This window comes from Octopus sinensis, unplaced genomic scaffold (assembly GCF_006345805.1).
Source record: "Octopus sinensis unplaced genomic scaffold, ASM634580v1 Contig13543, whole genome shotgun sequence".
Lineage (NCBI taxonomy): Eukaryota > Metazoa > Mollusca > Cephalopoda > Octopoda > Octopodidae > Octopus > Octopus sinensis.
In genome coordinates this window covers 52,076-73,894 of record NW_021833009.1, presented here as the reverse complement: position 1 = coordinate 73,894, position 21,819 = coordinate 52,076, and the positions used below count along the sequence as shown (strand labels likewise).

General features: G+C 37.1%; 1 protein-coding gene and 1 pseudogene across 1 annotated transcript; one reads left to right on the top strand and one right to left on the bottom strand.

Annotated features, from left to right (window-relative positions):
• The first annotated feature begins 626 nt into the window (after positions 1-626).
• LOC115229698 (tetraspanin-1-like) lies at positions 627-1,424 on the top strand. Its single transcript, XM_029800009.1, has one exon. The coding sequence runs from the start codon at positions 627-629 to the stop codon at positions 1,422-1,424; it is 798 nt and encodes a 265-aa protein (XP_029655869.1).
• Positions 1,425-12,623: 11,199 nt separating this feature from the next.
• LOC115229696 lies at positions 12,624-20,109 on the bottom strand (annotated as a pseudogene).
• Between the last annotated feature and the right edge of the window lie 1,710 nt (positions 20,110-21,819).

The window sequence follows — 21,819 nt, the reverse complement described above, 5'->3', positions numbered from 1 at the left end:
CGACTGAGTAGTCTGTTCGACCAAATATATATAAAAACACGCCAATTGGACCAACTAGTAGGCATTGCTCACATTTGTAGGACAGTAGGATTGCCAGTCTGGGTAGGATTGTGTAGTGAGGTGTGGCAGAGTGGCAACTGGAGGACAGTCAACTGCGGGCATGTGAGGAGATTGCCTTCCAGGACGTGTGTGAGAGGATAAGTGAGTGTGGACTGTCCATTAAGGAGGGCAGAGAACAGTCCATCCACCACCTTCACAGAATTCGTTGTAAATTGAATGATTTGGAAAATGTATGCACGTTCACTCAATTAGATTTACTCGACCAATGAGGACTGGGAGGCTCGTAGGCTCAACTCGGTCTCCAGTCAGTCCAAACGAGTAGCCACTTTTCATTATATTTAAGCCCACTCGGGACATGGCCTCCTACTAACCCTTCAATTATTTTCACTCAAAACAACCAATAAAAATGCCCCAGTCTTGTTGATATAGGGACCACTGTTTAATATCCCAGAAGGGGCAAGTCAATCAATAGAAAGCAGATTTGAAGTATGTCATGCGCAGTGTTATAAGCAGATGTTTAATCTGGACAAGTTTAACTAATATTATTCAATACTCACACGCTGTCTATGCTGCAAACACACACCAAAACTGTGCTACTACTGTTCAATTCCCTGTTCCTCCTCCTTGGAGTGGTCCTCCTGTCTTCCGGGATTTGGTTATTGGGGGATCCCCGTCATTTCCTGACCACGTTCGGGGCGGACGAAATACTGGTGACCTACAAATCCGACCCCTCCCTGGAAGACCTAAAAATGCTGTACACCCAATTCGCCTACGTGCTCATATCCGTGGGCCTCTTCATCACGGGGGTCTGTCTATTGGGCATTCTGGGGACACTCAAAGGCAACCGAGTGATCCTCCTCGTCTATTCCTTATTGCTGTTTGTCATTTTAATGTTTGTGGTCATCTCCACTATCCTCCTGGCCGTCTACGAGACCGAGGTGGTGGCTCAAATCAAACACTTTCTCCAAAATAGTCTCCAAGAACGCTACACGGGGGACTCCTCTCACATTTTCACCAAGGCCTGGGACTTTTTGCAGTCCAATTTGAAATGTTGTGGAGTAATGAACTACACTGACTTTAACCAAACCACCAGCTGGACTGTCCGCTACTCCCCTCTTGCCATTTTGCCTGCGAGTTGTTGTTCCACGGAGGACAAGACCCTCCTGACTGAATGCACGGAAAACCACAATTTGTATGTGTCGAATGCTAATGTGGGGTGTCTGGGGAGGTTGGTGAATTTGGTTAGACAATATGGAGGGGTCACTCTTGCCACAATCATTGCCATTTGTTGTGGACTCCTCCTCATGATGCTCTCCGCCTCCTATCTAACCATTCAAGCATATTCTACAATTGAAGTTAAATAACATTTACTAATTCTAATCAATATTATTCTCACTATATATTCTAGTGAGATGGTACAGAGATCCCTACTTTTTGTATTTGGAGGGGCTGTCGGAATGTTCTGTCTTCACGGAATTTACACAAACAACCCAAAGTTCTACCGAGGACTCCTAATGCCTTGTTTGAGCAAAATACTGGAACCAGAGACCAGTCATAGACTGGCCATTCGATTAGCCTCGACAGGACTATTACATTCGAGCACTCCCAAGGACACGCTTGTACTCAATATTCACACAATCACCAGAAATTGTCACTGTGGGGTACCCAATTTGACAGTCCTCTCGGATTGGCTGCAGGATTTGACAAAAACGGGGAGGCAATCGACGGGCTTCTCAACTGGGGGTTTTCCTTTGTGGAAGTTGGGAGTGTGACCCCCCTCCCTCAACGCGGCAACCCCAAACCAAGGATATTTCGACTCCCCAAGTCCGAGTCCGTCATAAACCGGTAAAAATAACGAGTCACTCAGATACGGACTCCCCAACGACGGTGCTCAAGCTTTGGCCGATCGACTACAATCACACCACCCAAACAGTCCCATCCTGTGTTTACCGTAGAGAAGGGATATGTCGGAGTCAACGTCTGCAAAAACAACGAAATGCCCTCCTCACTTCAGTCTGACTTGATAACCTGTCTCCGTCAATTTGTGGACAGGGCGGACTATATCGTCCTCAATATATCATGTCCTAATGTGACTGATTCCTCCACTTCCGAGGACTTGATGACTGTCTTGCAGGCGGTGTACTGTCACCTGAGTAGTCCATAGGTGGTCAAGGAACGTGACTCCTTGGTGGAGGACAGGGTGGTCCCTATTTGGCTCAAGATATCCCCAGACTTGTGTAGAGAGGAAATGAAACAAATAGCCAGGATAGCACTGCAATCGAATGTTAGAGAATAGTTGGGCATGTTAGATTGATGGCATTGTGGTGGGCAATACTACCAGATCTCGACCTCCGCAGGTGAGGGGGGATGTCCAGTGGGAGGAGGCAGGTGGGTTGAGTGGGAGGGCTCTCGGGCAACTGTCACTGGATGTATTGTCTGAGATGTATAGACTACTGGGAAGGGAAATTAAATTGATTGCTGTGGGGGGGATTATGGACGGGGCAGATGCCTACGAGAGGATTAGACATGGGGCCAGTCTTGTTCAGATTTATACTGCTCTGGTGTACTACGGGCCTCCTGTCATTGAGACTATTAATAGGGAGTTGGATGTCCTATTGAGGTTATATGGCGTGTTTATATCATTAGATCGGATGGTTTTAGTAGTATTGAACAGGCTATTGGTATTGATGTCAATTGACTTTTCACACTCGTCTAATCTAAATTATTAAACCAATTTCTTAAAAATATATCAAATTACTATACAAACACCCCGCTTTGAGATTGAATATAAACATCAACGAATATTTTTCTACCACTTGTGATCTGTAAGGACGACGTTAAAACACTCCACTAGGTATATTCCCTGGTTTTTTTGTTATGCCAAGATGTGTATATAGGAGTACTTTGAGACAATTCTTCACATTTAAACACAGCAGGGATTATTTTCACTTTGGCAACATAATAATTAAAGTTCGTTTCCTATCATATATGTAGCAAAATATTATCTAATGCTAAAAATAAAGTCATATTTTCAAATAAGAAATCTCATAGATTTCTATGACAAGTATGCGTTGGATGAGAGGTTTCTAAATGGTGAGGCGCGGCTCCCTAGGGAGGCGCTGATTCGTATCAAGGGATGCGCGGAAAGCATATCAGAAACATTTTTTAGAAAATTAAATCTATATTAAAAATCGTGATTATATTCCGATAATAAGTTTTATCAATTTAAAAATAATATTTGTTCAAAAATTTATCACATGGATAAATTCTTGAGTGGTTGCAAAAGAAAAATGGTTCAAATAGTCAAAATGATTGGGATATAATTAATACCACTCCAAAGACATCAAAATACTGTCCATCTTACTCATTGTTAGGATTCACACGTATCATTGTTGATTCCTTGGAAAAACCCTCTGAGTGTCTCAAAACACTTGCAGCAGATAGTATGAGGCCATGCAAATTAAGAAGACATTTTGAAACGATACATTCTGAATATGTCCATAAGTCCGAAGAATTTTTTAAAAGAAAATAAGAAGAGTTTGATAATCAAACGAAATCGTTAAAAAACTTGTTTCTGCCTCATCAAATGCTTTACTAACATCGTACAAAGTTTCTACAGGATTATTTTAACTCTTGATATCTCGATGAAAATCATGACTTGTTCGGAGTTTTTTTGATGAAAATGATATTGAAGATGCAAAATTGTTCAGGGATGATCATTTTGTTGTCAAATTTGCCTATTTGGTTGACATTTTTGGGAAATTGAGAATATTGAATAAATCAATGCAGGGACCACAACTACATTTATTCGCTCAAAAGGAGAAAATAAAAGCATTTATGAAAAAATTGGTATTATGGAAATCAAATTTACAAAAAATATCTATTGCATGTGTGTACTTTTAAATACCTCCTGCGCCATAGTGAACATAGAAGCAAACAAAGACATATTACCTAACATTTGGATTGTTTGTTGATGAATTTTGCTTATTATTTTAAAGATCTCGACTGTAAAACGTTCGAATGGATACAGAATCCATTAATTGATGAAGAAGATAATGATTTGACAACTTTTGAAGAATTGTCGTGTGATATATTATTGAAACAAAAATTTGAGAGAGAACCGCTAATTTATTTTTGGTCGAATGTAAGTACGGAATATGAAATTTTGTCGAATAAAGCACTCTCTTCAATGACACCAAAATTTCAAAAATTTTCCCCCAAGATGGAAAAAAAATTATCTCACTAACTTTTTGTATTAAAAAATTGTTTTTGATATAATAATAATTGTATTATATCATGGAATATAAAGGGAGGCGCAAGATTGTACATTTTTTCTAAGGAAGGCGTGTAAAGAAAAGCTTGGGAACCTCTGCTTTGGATGGAATATCACTATTTAATCTTCGCAGATAAGATTTATATAATTTGGTTTTTATCCTCTTCCATGCCAATACAATAGGTATTATTTGACTTCTACGCAGGTTCGCAAACAAGTAGATCTATTTGTGGAATTTCTCTACTGACACTCGCATTTAAAGTTCTTATATGAACTGCAATTATATTTAGCATGATTCAAATGATCGGCAGCTTTTTTTGTCTAACCACATTGATGGAAATAATTATTATGGATAATTACGTCTAACATGTAAAATTAAGGATTATTGAATTTATTAGGAAGTAAACGATCAACAATACAGAAGTATTTACGAGCAATAACTAACAAACTCTAACAAGTTGGATAATATCAATTTCAGAAAAAGTTTGAAAACCTGATTAAATTTAATCATAAAAGTTGTTTTTAGTTGTAACTGCTTTGAAAGAGAATGTAAAAATAAGAGTCAGACGACATCTGTGAAAATATAAAACTGTTTTCAAGGAAATGAAGCAGTGTACTGTGTTCTCGCTCATTTATTGAAGAGTGCTGATAAAAACATGAAAAGGTATATACATGCTAACAAAAGAGAGAATGTAATATAACTTCTTACCTTTTTTGTGGAAATGGGAATCATTTGAAAAATTACAAGCACGTCAAATAAAACTATATTTAAAGATAGTGACAATTTCTATAGGTTTTACCATTCAAAATGTAAATATCAGATTTGGCGAAGAGTCTGCATTTACAAATAAGATCAAATTAGAAACCGATAGCAATAAAAAATTTATCAAGGAAAATAAAATATTCGCCAAGAAAAATTTTAATTTTCAGTCAACTTTTTTTTTCTGTCCGACATTATGAATGACGAGTAAAAATTAAAAAATATTTTCCAGATTAATACTATTACCGAACTTGTATAAAATTAATTTTTTGCTCCAAGTAAAATGTACGATGTGAACATTAAAAAAAATTTATCCAATTATCGATGCACATAATTTGAGAGTTGTTTTAGTGAGAGAGTTTAAAGAATAAACTTGTAGAACAACTTCCGAGATTTATTGTTTATTCGATGAATTTTCTTTTGGAAATAAAATGTAGTTCAAAAGAGATGTTTTTAGGCGACATTAACGGGACATATAACTGTGACGTTAAATCAAAAGGAAATGTGTTAATTGATTAATCTTTTGTAAATAAACTATCTTTGTTATGCATTGAACTGAAATCGTTGTTTGGGGTCTATTTCGGTAAGTTTAGTCAAGTTAATGATTTTTTAGTTAAGTTTATTGGGGAAGAAAATCTCAAATATTGTTACAAGGGACTATAGGATAGTGGATGGGGCTGCTATTTTAATAGAGACGGTTAAAAATTGAGTTTATTTTATTAGACTTCTGGAAGATTTTTGACTCGCGTCGATTCTATCAGTTAGCGTTATACAAATTGCCTCCATAAGAACGAAAATATTATCATGTATAAAAAAATTCAGTAGAGCATGCATTCAGCAGGCGATAATGAAGAGTAAATTATTTCAAAATCCATCCAAAAATTAAAAAAATTATTTATTCGCAATCTGAAAATCAATACGTAAAAATTATCAGAAAATCTTGTTATGTCCATGAAAAAAAGTTTTGAAGTTTTTGAGGCTCTTGGGTGGATATCAACTTATAAGTTTTAATTTTTGTTTATTAAAATAACAAAATCCAATTAATTATGTTTAGGAAAATTAAAAATTTTTAAGTAAAATGCAATTTTAAAAATAAAAAACAATTTTTTAAAGAAATAAGTAGATTTATAACAAATCTTTTTTTTTGTCGGAACAAAATCCAATTAATTATGTTTAGGAAAATTAAAAATTTTTGGTGAAATTCAATTTTAAAAAGAAAAAACAATTTTTTTAATATAAAAATCGAAAAAGTCGAGACTGTAAATAATTCCTTAAAAATCAACATATTTCCTAAAGTTACAATCCAACAAAGGCAATTGGAAGAAGTCCAAGTGCGATACAGGAATGATTAGGAAGATATACTTTGAATGTTTGGCGGCGTGCAATGTCCTATATTGTTGCCAGAAAACATATAAAGTATGTTTTATCACTGGCACTTGATTGTAAATTTTAAAGCATCTGATAAAAGGATTTCGAATTGGTATGAGTTGGGTAGATCAAGTAATGAAGAATAAATTTATATATGCAATTCCATAATATTCGAATTGATAAACCATTTAAAAATATTTACGTCCTGAATAGGGGAGTTTATTCAACTAGGAATATTCTATCAAAACAAATTGGAAAGAATTCCCAGGTTGGGTTATCTTTAGAAAATATTTCTGATAACAGTGTTTGACTTCCTTGAAGCGGATCTTTTGTATTCATGCACAAAAAGATCTCTAGTAAGTATCTCGGATGATGCTTGCCGATCTAGTCCTTAGAGCGATCAAGAAAACCTAGAATTGGTAATTTTTTTTCTTCAATTAAGAAATAAAGGGTCAAACTACTAAGAAAAGTCAACAAACTAATAAATTCTCCCAGCGAGACGGAGGGAACAGCTGTTGCCACGCATGACAGCCAGCAGGATCCTCTGAATGAGGAAAGTAAATTCCCTAGGGTCCTTGGACCGCGAAGAACAAAGATGTCCCAGTTTCTTTAGGGAAGTGAGGGTCCCGGAGCCAGAAGTGAGGGTCCCGGTCCCGGAGCCAGAATTGGTAATTGTCTTTTGTCACCCATTTGAATTCCAGATAAAAAGTATACTGTATTTGGGTTCGACTTCAGGCATCTCTTATGTTTTTCCCCTTGAATGCTCTCCGTTGTTTTTCGAAGCACAACTGACCGGATAATATGCCTTTTGTATTCTAAGGAATCAGGGTGGTTTTTCGTAGTACTTTGAAACAATTTCGTCCCATTTAGGCAGAAAAGGATTATTTTCATTAGCTGCAGATTTCTAACTTGATATTTTCTGTTTTATTGTATTCCCCTTTACTATATGGCAAATCCAAAAATAGGCTTTATTGGTATCAATAACCAACCTGCACTTGTTTAGTACTGTTATAAATTTATTTTATTTATTCGACAAAGTGACTGTTTTACACTTTTGAATTATTAAAAACCGCATAGAAACAAAAACGGCGGAGCACTTCTCACCTTATCTAAATTACAAAAAGTATGTTTGACAACCTAACCCAAGTAAAAAACCAGTGCCTCAATATCGTACAAAAGCAAAAAAGAATATATCAAGTGCTCACTAGTCAACGTAATGAACAATAAAAATGGAGATGTCTTAATTACTTTGTATTGATTAAATTGTGATGATAAATACAATTAAACAAAAGTGGAAACAAAAAGTCCAAAGTGATAAAACAAATTACTCCATAAGTGGCTTCTCTTGGGGAATAACAAACCGGTGGACTTGTGGCATGACCCCTCCCCCGGAAATAGTAGCCTTGATGAGAATATCCAACTCCTCGTCCCCCCGAATGGCCAAAAGAAGATGTCTCGGAGTCACCCGTCTGGCCTTCATCTCCTTCGTCGCATTTCCCGCCAACTCCAGTACTTCAGCAGCCAAATACTCGAGCACAGCACACGCATACACAGCGGCAGTGACTCCCACACGAGTTTTCCCAGGACATTGTGCCTTCATCATGTTGTGGATCTTCCCAACCGGGAACTAAATACGTGGACTAATGGAGGAGTACAATCAGGCCGGCTCTCACTGACCGAGAAATTGGCTTGGATTTGGATTTCCCAGACTTTCCGATGCCCTACAAAACAGTCAAACGAGGTAATAACCATACAACAAGAATAACGTAATAGTATGCTCAATCAGTTAGTTTTAAATGGTAGACCGACCTGGAATATATTAAAATAATAATAATATATATTTTAAATAAAGCAAATTCAAATTTGTGGATATTTGACTGTTTATTAATCAGTATGTATAATTACAACATTAAATATTGTTGAAATTACAAATAATAATTAAAATAAAAACTAAATAATGACTAGAATAAATATAAAATATATTTGTAATTATTCATACCTCTAATCTCCATTAAATTGCATCTCCCTTTGATTTTTTAACAACACCCAACAAGCACACAAGAGTGACCCACAACCAATAATGTATTTAATTATTACTCATTATTTTAAACAGAACAACTCGTTTAACCCCATCAATTTAACATTTAATATTTCAAACCCCAAAAAACATCAAAAAAGTGCATTAAATAGTCAAGGGAGTAAGGAGAAGAATCCGGAGACAGGCTTAGTCTTGTGAAGAAAGTCTTGACTGAAGGTGTCTCTGAGGACATCCCTGACAGCAGCCTTATTAAAGTCATCTCGAATGGCGACAATGGACACGACCTGTTCGGGGGTGATCTGGTCGTACTTGTCAATAAACTCCTACACATAAGACAGGACACAACTGTGATCTCAATGAACATCATCGACCTGTCCTCCTGCTTTAACAGTCTGAGCATGTCATCCAAAAAGTGGAAAGAAGGGGGAGGGAGGGGACTGTCGGCCAGCCGCCCAAACAACGTCTCCAACTTGTGGACATGGACTACTGCCCTCTTCCAATTGAGTTTGCTGAGGGATGTGAGTGTGTGTGTACAGTGCGTCCACATAGGCCAACAGGAGGTGGTCTCTGAGTCTGTGGAGGAGGGGAGTGGGGTGACAGAGTTTGGAGTAGTGCTGCCAGTAGTCCTCGATGGTGACACAAATGATGTCGGTCACACTGTGGGTGGCCAACTGGCGACATAGTTTGGCCAAATCGAGGACCACTTCGTCGAAGAGTGCCTGTAGACTGTCCATTAGCACAGTGCCTACCACAGACTGGACAGACACTGACAGGCACTCTCAAACACCTGCACGTCCACTCCAGTAATGAGCCTGGTGAGGGCAGAGGACATGTAGAGGAGGTTATTGGAGTTGGCAATCATGTAGTGGGTGAAGAGGGGAGGCACACTCCTGTCCTGCCCGTGTTGTTGGATTACACACGTCAGCTCGTCTACTATATATAGGAGGAGTACGTCTGTAGTGGGGGAGGAAGGAGATGAGGGAGTGGAGGGACACTTCCATTGCCCTTCCCAGGAGAGGATACCCCTCCACTTGCCTTATCACTCTCAATCGTTGTTCGTGCATCCCCACCACTGACATGTACAGACAAGTCAAATATTTATCACTCGAATTGGTCTCGGGCTCTGTCCTCGAATGCCAGTCCGCCCTGTCCTGTTCCAGTCCCTTCCTCATACACCACCCCAATTCCTCCGAGTAGTGGGCCAGGAATCTGCTCATCAGTCCCTCCATCACCTCCTCACTCACCAATGGCCCACACACTCCAAAGTCATACCCCACCTTTATATCCACGAAAAAACACCCACATCTGCTATATATACTCACTCACTCACACTGCCTTGTCCAACCAATTAATCAACGACAGCATCTGATTGCCCTCTGCCTCACTCACCAAGTACTCCAACTACTCCTCATTCTCAACACATACTCGCTCACTCACCACCCTGTGGTAGCACTCACTGTATTCACTCAACATGTTGTACTCACGGGGAAAACATTCCTCACTGTACGCCTGGTTATCCACTATATATACTCCTATCACACACAGGTCCGCCTTCGTCACCTCCACCACACTCTCCAGGTATTTTAGGATCCACGTCTCCTCCCCTCTGTCCTCCACTTGACACCCTTCCACTCGTTCCACAATGTTTTCACCAATCAGTGAGAAAAAACGTTTTCTCAGGCATTTTGGTCGTCCTTTTGGTCTAAAGTTTGTCCTTTCGAACAGTTCCTCAAAACTGGCATCAATTCTGCATTAATATAAACACATACTTGCACTCTCGTTCGATTATGCGGATTGCTGTCACCACAGAAGAGGGAGACCTCCTCAGGTGGAGGACCAGTCTTCGAATCACTACTGTCAGACTTCCAAACAGTTCCTCCACAATATTGTCCAGGTCTTCAAAGAACGTGAGGATCCTCCCATCCAGTTCCCCCTCAGACACCAGATTGAGCCCACATTGCTCCAATTCCATCAATCTAAATAACCACAATAACATTCCAGAACATTCTAGAATGTTCCAGAACGTTCCAGAAAGAATGGAATAATTACATTGCGTGTGCGCTCAGAAAGTTCTCTGCTTTAATAAATTGGCGGGCATTTTCAAACATGGAGGAGGCCTTGTTGATGATTTCTGCATTGGACAGTGCTGACTTTAACTAGGAGGTCGTTGTGGGAGAAAAGTGACCTTTTCATACTCAATGTTCTCCTGGGCAAGTTTATCAAAGGCGGGGGATGTGAGGACAGAATCCTTGACTTGTTCCCCAATGGAGTTCATGCTGGTCTTTAGGGAAGGGAGGACAACCAGTCGAGGACTTGGTTATAACTGGACTTTGATGTCTCTAACAAATCAATGGCAGTTCGAATATCACTGACATAACATTCAATAAACTTTCTTAGGTTTGATTCCGCATTTTTCTGCATTATTTTATATAAATACAAGATTTTGTGAATTTCTTAGTTTTATTTGGTCCAGTCGGTCTAATTGTTTGGGGTCCTGTGACATGACTCACTAGTTGTACTTGAAACAGGTTTTTGATGGATGCTAGTGCGTTCTGCTTGGCCTGTTCACCAATAGTAAAAGACTCGTCTAACATCACCAGAATATTTAATTATTTTATTATATTAAAACCAATTAAAATATATCCTGATTTAAATTAAATTAATCTTATTTAAGTTTAGCCATACACCTGACTCCCTGCTCTCTATACTCCTGTTGGGTGACCCAGGCGGAGTCATTGTTCTGAATGACCCCGGCCAGGACTGCGGCCCCCTGGAAGACCAAGTTCTTCCTATAAGGGGGGTCCTTAATGTTAATGGGGGTCTTCTGCCAATGACAAGACAACTCAACATTGGCAGTGCCCACTTTCTCAGAGTGGAGACGTTTAATTTCCCTTTCTAGGCGAGAGGGGAATCCGGGGAGCATGGTAGTGCCTCCGGATAGGTTGATTTCCTTAAGAAGACTGGTCCTGACGTCGATGTCACATTTCTAGAACATTCGAGAACATTCTGTACATTGATGGACTGGAAGCATAAGGAATGGACTCCGCCCTGTTCAATATCGACGAGTTGAGGATGGAAGAGGATCTCAGGAGCCATAAAGCGTTCCTCCTCGATGGAGATAGTCCTTCCATCAGGCAACTGTGAGTGAGGAGAGAGGCCAACCGTGTAGCTATCTCTGACAAAAGTAGTGTCGGTGGCCAGTTTCTGTTCTTTGGCAATGTCATAGGCGACGTAGCACAACTGTTCCTTCATTTCTCCAACAGTCTGCAAGTCGGCATGACTGTTGAGGTTGTATCCTCTGAGTTGGACGAGCTAGAGTGAGGGCACCCCCCAACCTTGAGGAGACGAGAACTGACATCCCTCCCAGCCAGGTTGAGTCTCATAATGGCACTGGGAATAGAACACCCTTCATAGACAGGACAGACGTGACTCACTCCATCACCTGCGTCCAACACAATCCCAGTAAACAGTCCTGCAATCACACACCTCCTTACCCTGCGCGTACAAAGTGAGCACTGCCTGAATGGCCACATATATACTGTGGAAGTTGTACTTGTCGAACATGAGCTGGGGTGGTCAGCGGGGAGTACCTCCGCCATCTTCTCTCTGTTCTTCAGGGGGTTGCTGGGGGGTTCCGTCAGCATTATCCGTGTGTCCTTGCACTCCAGGTTGAGGCAGTCCACTCCGAATGTGTAGTCATACAGGTGGGTCATGCACTCCCAGTCACGGATTATCCCGTTCTCCATTGGGTACTTCAGAGACAGGTATGCACGGTTGTCCGCTGCCTCCCACCCCACCATCACGTCCTTCACTCACACACACTCTTACTTTTATTCGCACTCTACTGTCCTGCTTCACGTCTGCTCGGATTACTGGGAATCCTACTACTGCTGGGAATACGTGTCGAGGGATGTTCTCCGTGTTGTACCCACATTTTACATACTTTTATATATATCATTCTATACCCCAGTTCCATTGTCACACACCACTGAAACACTCATTTTATTATAATCTTATTTGGAAATTCATATCTATTCCTTAATTGCTTTACCAATTAAGTATTTAATTTATAATTAATTTATAATTTTATTAAATTAAATTTAATCTGCTCTAATATTCGGAAAATTAAGGGCTTCCTCATAAAGCATTCTTTTCAGTTCGTGCCTATCCATAATGTCAGGGTCAGTATCAAAGGTGAAGGGACTGTCAGCCACAGGCTAAATTGACCAGAATGTACAACCTCCAACGTCTCGTCGTGATAAAATGACAGATAGGGAAGGGACAGAGCCTCCCCGACCTTAATTCGTTCATCTGGGTTAAAGAGGAGGAGATTACGCAACATTTCAACCCCTCCAGTAAACATTAAGAAATACCCTCCTCGTCCTCCAACATGAAATATTCTCCAAACACAACACGTGGGTATGGCGGGAGATTTAGTACAAATTTTTTAGCCTATTATCATTAATTAAATAAATATGTTTTATTATAATTAATTTAAATAAATAAACCATTTTATTTCCAATATAGCTCAGTTCGTCGACAGTAGGGGTCCCAATGACTTTAAAAATGAGACTCAGCTGGTCGAGATCTACAATGACACAACCAGCAGTACAGTCACGACCAGGGAAGAGTGCCCGGCCTATCAACATCTCTGCAAATATACACCCGACGGACCACAAGTCGACTTTAATAGTATATAATAGTATATACTTGATTTGGAATATGTCCGGGAGTTTAGCATGATTTCAGGGGCTCTGTACCAACGGGTGGCCACATATTCAGTGAGAGAACCCGAATAGTCCTTATCCGGACTGGCCACTCGAGAAAGTCCAAAATCACATATCTATTAAATTAATAACACATATTTAATAATAATTTAAATGTAAATAAAATATTTAATTTACAAACACGATGTGGTGTAGTACCTTGAGGTCACAATCTGAGTTAATAATAATGTTTGATGGCTTTAAATCCCGGTGGATGACATTTGCAGAATGAATATATTTCAATCCACACAAAATTTGATAAAGAAAGTATTTAATATGATCAGGATTAAGTTTGTTTGACTTAATCAGCTTACTTAAGTCAATTTCCATCAATTCCTGAACAATATATCTAAAGAAATGAGAAATGTGAATGACATGCTAAAGTGGTGGCTGTTGTGGGGTCTGATAATGTCCAACATTCGAATAATCTAGCAATATAACAACCCACACACGTTTCTGTGCCTCAGTCGTTTGAGGATCTTGATTTCCCTCAATGTCCGTTGACAGAACACTCTGTGTTGGAAAGGACTGATCTTCTTTATTGCCACCTGCTCGTTTGTGAGGGTGTCCAGGGCAGAACTGGGATTACTCACTATTCTACCAACACCACCACTCCGTAGGCTCCTCGCCCTATTAGCCTCACGTCCACGTAGCGTGGCCCAACTGAGAACTTGTTGAGGGCACTGTCCGCGTCGTCCTTCATTGTGGGTTGTGTTCACTATTTGTGGTTATATTTATTATTTATTTATTATTAATTAATAATTCTAATAATTTGTAGAGATTAGTTTAATTAACACAGAATGATAAATTGAGATTTCTTTTCATTTATGGGGAAATAATTTAGTTCTAAAATTGTTTTAAGTTTGTTTGCATATTCCCACATGAAAGCTAAGAAATGTTTCCTTATAACAGGCGTGGACGAATCGCCTTATGTCTTTTCAACTGATGGAATATGTAATCATTGCCACTGCAATTCTCCTGTTACCAAAATAACTATTATTTAATAAATAAACCACTATAGTGTGACTGTCTCATGTCTCAGGTTGAAAAAACTAGAACTATACAGAAGAAATAACAATCAGTTGATTCCTGTTCTTTTACTTGTTGAAAATGTGCATTCATTGGTTTATGTATTATTATTAATTGCAACTGCCGTAGAACATACTAGTTATGTTTCCACACGTGCGGCACTTAAACGATTTTTTCATAATCCTTGTCCACCCTTCCCTGTTGCATGCTAAACTCTTCATTATGTTCAGATTGTCCCCATTTTTGAACTTGCAGTTGATTGAGTTGAGGTCTGCGTTCAACATCTCTAGTACGCGAACGCCCCGAAATTTCTTTCCACTTGCAGTAAAGTATTCTTCCATACTCAGATTTGCGGGTGACGTCGGGTTTATACATAGGACATGCTCAAACAGTCTCCAACGGGCCTCCAATGTGCACTGAATATTCTCAGTAAAGTATACCATTGTTGATCCGTGTGGGCCATTGTACCCCACATAGTATACGCAGTTGCTTTTGGTGAAAGGATTTAAGTTTTTTAGTTTTTGAAGGGGAGATCCCCCAACAGAACGAGTTGTATAGTAAGATAGGTTTCACAAATAAATGCATTGTAGAGGCGCACAAAGTGCAATACCTAATTGAGCGATTATTCCCTTCACATTCTATTAAACATTATCTACATGCAATAGAGACAGAATATGATAAAGAGCGAACACACTGCAAACGTTTTAAAGCCAGGACAAAAGAAGTGGAGCATCTAAAGCAGGGTTTCCCAAAGTGGGCGATACAAAATTATTAAGGGGGCGTTTATGACTAAATCGTTTACTGGGATGCAATATAAATTTAAAGGGGGCAATGAAAATTATTATTTAGATTTTTAGAATTGAAAGCCTATTCTAAAAACTCGTGTTATTTTGTAGAAAAATTCATCAGGAAAATGCTATGTATATAAAATACGGTTTCACTACAACTCCTAATGATGAAAAACATAAAAATCAACAGAAATGGGCAAATATATTTACTGCTGATAATAAAAGGAATGATGATGGTCTTATTGCATTATATGATATTGCTTTACTCATCGATAATTCTGGTAAACTCCATACAATTGGGGAAGAATAATTGCTATTTCTTTCACCAATCTGACAAAACTAGAACGTTGTTTTATTTTAATATCTACAAATAGATCCAACTTGATCCCAGTGAATACGATTGTCACGTAAAAAGCCAAAAAAATCAAAAATATCACTAGCCATTGATCTCCCAGTTAATTCCTAACAAAATAAAGAGTCGTCATGAATAGATTCTCTGTCGAAAAAACAAAAATTGCAAAAAAATTGCTTAGCTTTTCTCTGGCTGAAATCGTATACTTTGCCATGCCAGTTAATAACAAGTAAAAATTTTTCCTCTAAACACTTGCACTTCAAATCGTATCATCCACAATTTGACATATAATGATGCATTCTACAATCGATATATAGCTGATTTGAGAATCCGTTATTTTTTTAATAAGAATATTTACATATTTTTATTTACCGACATCAGTCTCATCCACAATCAAAACAATTTTTCCATTAATTAACAATCTGATCGTCTCATTGACATGTCGTTTGCAAAATTTTGACATTATGTCGATATTTGGACTCTGAAAGTAACTCGAATTCGATCTAGATATTGAAAAAAATGATAACCCAGGATTCCTTAGTTTATCTAATATATATTTAAAGTCTCTATACCATTTACAACTCTATTTTGCAAATACGAAATTTAATTTGCGGTCAGTAAACTCATTCCTGCAAGTAAAAAATGATTTTTGCGGTTAAGAAAGTCAATTTTACAATCAAGAAAATTAATTTGCGGTCATGAAAATCGGTTTTGCAAGTGGGAAATCAAATTTGCGGCTAGGAAAATCAATTTTGCTAGTAGGAATATTACTTTAGCTAGCAGGAAATTCAATTTTACAAATTCATTTTGTATAACCTTGACGCAACATTAATGCGTTTAAACAATATATATAAAGTATTTTTGCGTTTAAAATTAAATTAAAAATGGCACAAAATCCAGAAGCCTCCGAAAATTCACAAGAAAATGGTACAGAAGACATTTGCATAAACAGACAAGGAAGAGGACATTACGGAAAATATTGATCATAGACACGGAAATTGATCATAGACACACACGATAGAGATGGAGATTGGCGCTCTTTATGCAGGTCTTTTGGAGTGAAAGAAAGGACCGCATATTATTGGATTAAAAATAAAAAAATTGAATTACTTCCTAAAGGAGGAAAGATTTGGAGTAAAAAAAGTGAAGAAATTATATCTGCTCTATTAACTTGGATTGAATGTGATTGCCAGATCTCACTGGTCGAATGTACTGAAAAAATTCAAGCTCAATTCAATGTTACTGTTTGTGTAAATACAGTAAAAAATTGGCTTGATGGACAATTAATTTCATTGAAATCAATTCGGCCAATCACAATAAACATGAATACAGAGGAAAATAAAATAAAAAGAATGGATTATTTAACACGTCTTTTGAATGCGAGATCTAAAGGAAGAACTATAATTTGGATAGATGAGTCAAATTTTAATTTATTTTGTCGTCGTAAAGAAGGACGTTCAAAAATTGGATGTCTGTCTATTGTTCATTCAAAGCTAAAGTAAAGAAAAGAATTCGTGAAAATATGGATCTTTCACTGTGACGTTGTAATGGTGTGTTCCATTTATTGTGTCTAAGAAGAAGGAAAAAAAGAAAAGAAAAAAGAAAGGAAAAATCTGAAAAGAACATCCAAGAAACTGCAAGAGAAGATGAGATCTGCAGAAAATGCAAAACGATGAACAAAAGAAAGAGGATGATCTATTGCACTGCCTGCTCGTGTGGCCAGTGCCGGAATGACTAAAAGAGCTCTATATAATAGAATGTTAGATTAGCGAATTGGCATGAGAATCTTTTTGAAAATATAAATAAAATTCATATTTATTAAAATTATTACACTATGGTTAATCTATTTTTAAAGGTAAGGCCAATAAATTATAACACGCTGATACGCATGGTTGGCATAGTTTGTTGGTGTTTTATGTGTACTTTGCTACATACTTATTTAATTTGATTTGTAAGGAATAAATCATTATAAACTTTCACTTCCTTTATTTATTTATTTATTTATTAAACACCAAGACCACAGTTAAGACCGAACTAATTAGCATGTGATCCCGACGCACTTTGACGGAGATCCTCCGGAAGGTTCAATCCTATGCAAAGTGCATCGTCCTGCGACGACGATGTCCAGGGGGTAGGAGAGCTATTGGTCCTTTTTCGGTGAGCATTAGGTGCCCCCTCGGCGTTCCAAATCCAGTCGAAATCTCCAAGTGAATTTGGTGGACCACGTAACGCCTTTCTAAGGCCGGATAGGAAGGAGATCCCTTTTTGATTTCAGAATTTGAAATTTTATCATTTGTATGATTTATTTTGATTTTATTCCTTCAAAGTCAATCTTTTTTATTATTTTGACATTTTCATATTCGTTTTTGTATACCTTTTGTATTTTTTAAACCATCTTAATTTTGATTTATCTACGATTGGTGCATCTGCAACTGATTTTTGAAGACCAGACCCTCTAACGAGCCTAGCATCGTCAGAAGTACACGTTTACGGGTGAACCCAGCATTCGATAGACGCCAGGGAGAGATAATCTCCCCGTCAACGTCTAATGGACCCATTCGTTTTATGAAAAGATCACGGGTACTCTCAATCTTACCAAGAGCGAAAAATACTCTGAATGCTCAATGACTGAGTAGTAAACGTTCACATATGAAATCAGTTCGATAATACAACGTTTACTATTATAAATGAACTCAGTCATGAGCATTCATTGATTATAATCATTTTTATTGAAGGATAATACAACGTTAATCGAACTAATAGTAACGTTCACATATGAACTGACAAAATAAATCCTCTCTGAGAAAATTTCCTTTCCCGATTAAATGAAATTAACTGTTCATATTTCATAATGTTCAGCCCATGGATAAACAAATCATACCCTCGGGAGGAACAAATTATTATGTTCATGTCAAACAATGACAGAATGCAAACGGAAAATAACAGTCTCTACAATAATTTGTTTGAATTCATCAGCTGGGGAACATCTGGGTGCAGTCAGTACTAACACCCTTACTCTTCATAACTGCATAGGAAAGAAGATATTTGTTAAAAGCTAGAATTATTCACAATTTCGAAATATCCTTAATTTCTACTTTTATAATTGGTTTTTCTTTATTTATGGGAATATTTAAAATGTGTTTGCATGTGTAGATCATCGGTCAGAGGAGAAAGTCTGTGCTGTCAGTGATTTGTTATATTTTGTAGAGACGGGGGATTCTTTTTTTGTTCATTCTCTATTTGTTGTAATAAAAATACAATCACATTATTTCCTCTGCAAACTGATAGGGACATTTGTGATTTGATACTTTTACACACCATTAAACGCAACTTTTACTTATGAAATTGGATAAACGATATGAATTAAAATTTACATTTTTAACCACATTAAAGACAGAACAATACGTAATGACACAACTATGCAATATTGGAATCCCCGCGATTGGAAATAGTGACACCTCTAAGATTGATTTTATAATTGTACCGCCCGTCCAATTGATTTCCCTGGCAAGACTAGTTAGTAACCATGAAGCTGTAAAGCGAGAAAGAGTCATTTTCTATTTACAATTTGACATAAACCATTTTTAATTAATTTTGACATTTTTTTAAATTGTGTTACAAAAACAATCGTTCTTGAATAGTCCAAAACAAAGTAAATTTAGATCGTAACTGATTCTAATATAAGATTGAAACAGTTCTAATTTTTGAGAAAATGTCATCGCTATGAAACATTTTCTCATAAAAGAATTTTTTGGGAAAGGCAGAATTACTGAGTAAAGAATTATTTAATACTAACAAACATTTGTCTGAACTTTGTGAATTCTCGGTGGTGATGACACCTTTCTTTAAATAAATGAGTGGCAGAATTCCTCCTTTTTTAGACAAAATTTGCTTTATGTTTCAAAGTCACTAAAAATGAATGGACACTTTTTTCTCTTTAAAACTAAGTGACTTCGGGCCTCTTCCGAACTTATTTCTTGAAATAAAAGGTATTGTTAGTCGGTTAGAAATGAATATGATTAGTTGATCAATTAACGATTTTAATAGATTACACAGATAAAAATAATCTAAATTGATCATGACATTTAAATGCCCAATTGAATTTAAAAATATCCATCAATACATGACGTAATGAAAAATCACACTTTTGGGATCCCAGAAGGCTGAAATCTTGGAAAATGTTTTGAAGAATTTTGTTCCCAAATTGGGCGAATACGTACAACCGGAAAAAAGCTCCGTGTGCCAACCAGGAGAATTCCACGACAACTGTTGAAAAATGACATTTTAAATGGAATCGACGCATCAATCAAACAATATATTGGTCCCCTGTCAAATTTGAATATCAACGATATTACTGATATTATCTATGCAGGACAGTGCACATTTGAAAGCCTTACCAACAAGACAAGGCCAAAGATTATTCTGTCACCTCATCATGTCTCTTCTTCATCGAGTTAGCTCCACTTTTGAAAAAATTATTATTAAGAAATAAAAATTCAAATTTTCGGCTCCCATATCATTTTTTCTGCATCCAACAAACAATTCAACACAGAAACAACGAAAGACCCAAACGAACTTACCAAGGAGACATCAAGTCAATTTCCAATGCTAAATCAAGTGTCTCATCGCACATTTCAATGAACAGCAACTTGATTGATATTAACAATATTCGCATTTTTTCTGTCCTCACTAAAAAGGTGTCAAATTTAACTCATACTCCTCCAATGTTCAGTTGCGAAACTCTAGTTTAACTTCATTGGTTGTTCTAAGATCTTCTTTGAGTTCATGGTCATCTGACATAATTTTCAGTTTACACGAAAATGGACTCCAAAGTCTAAAAACTTTGAATCCTCTCACTAGCTTGAAATTGATAACTGCCCTTTGATCTATGAACTATTAGACAAACTGGTTGACCCGGGGATCCCCCAAACCACCGACCCAGGCATCTGGCCTAGGGGGCCATTTTGGATAAGTTATTGGTTCAGTATTAGGGCGTTGATTAACTATCAATCACAGCCTTTCGTTGTATGCATTTACCATATTTGCGGAATTTTTAGAAAAGGTTGCTAATGCTTGGATTTCTCTTCACGTGGTTTGTGTTAGCATTCTTGGAAGATTTTGAGTAGTTTTAAAGAGACTGAGAAATAGTCGATGGTCATCTTGCCTGATTTTGACTTTTCAGTGTAGTGAATGGTATTTAATTTCAACTTGATTTGTTTTTTAACTATATGATCCAAAATGAACAAAAATAAAGTTTTTCCACTATTGTACAAAGACAAGTAGAACTAGTTCAAAAACACAATTTTATCATAACTTAGTAAATGTTCCTGTTTCATTACAACTTTATATGACATAGATCTATTAATCTTTATTTTATTGCAAAAAAGTGTTTCCAAACTCTTTTATTGTAACTAAATGAATCCCCATATTGTAATATCGTGAAAAAGACATGTATTTCTCTAATGAGATTTTCTTAATTAACCCATTTTAGTTATTGCAATACTCATAAGAGAACAGCTTAGGTATAATTAGCAGATTGTTTGTCGATATGATTGTTTTCATTTCTCCAGATAAAAATATAAAAATTTAATCAAATAATTAACAAAAGTTGGCGATTTAATCTTGTTCGATGTAGGATAATTTACAAAACAACAGCTCTTGCTTATAGACATGTTTTCATAAATCATCTTATTGGCAATAATTAATTATAAGTCATATTACTGTATTTCATTGTGAGACCATATATTTTCAGTTCTCGAGTTGTGCTTGAAAGTCATACCAAACTAAACCAAACATCGATCAATTTTCATGAAATGATTATCGCCTTAACTGGACCTCCTCACTTAAGGGGGTCTAAAAATCATCCAAGTAGAATAATCAAATAAAGATCAGAATCTTATTTAAGGATCCTATCCGATTATCGCTAAGTTATGTATATGAATATATTGGAAATACATTTTATTGGTATCAAATCATAATGATATTTCATTATTTGGGATAAAATAGGTCACGTCAAATTTTCTTGCAGAAGCAGTCTTAAATTGAGGTAATTATTTTAATGGGAAGTTATTAAGTCCTGGAGACCTTTTTAATCATATTTAGAAAGATTTATCAAAGCCATGCAAATAGACTTTAGCCATTAGTGAGTCCAGTAATGTGTTCATCATAATCTTAGTCCTATTGAGTTCATAATCTACTGAGAATAGCCATTAATGAGCTTACGATGAAAATACAAGTGTAAAGTGAGTATTCAATTAAGATAGCTGGAATAAATGCAATTGCAGGGAGTAGTGTTGATCTCATGTTCATGACCAATAGTCCTTGGAAGCAAGGACAACTCTCGATATACCCACATAGCTCCTTAAACCTCAACCTGACAATCAGG

What these genes read in the sequence shown, in the direction of transcription:
- LOC115229698 (XM_029800009.1), top strand. Translation starts at nt 627, where the DNA reads ATGCTGCAAACACACACCAAAACTGTGCTACTACTGTTCAATTCCCTG.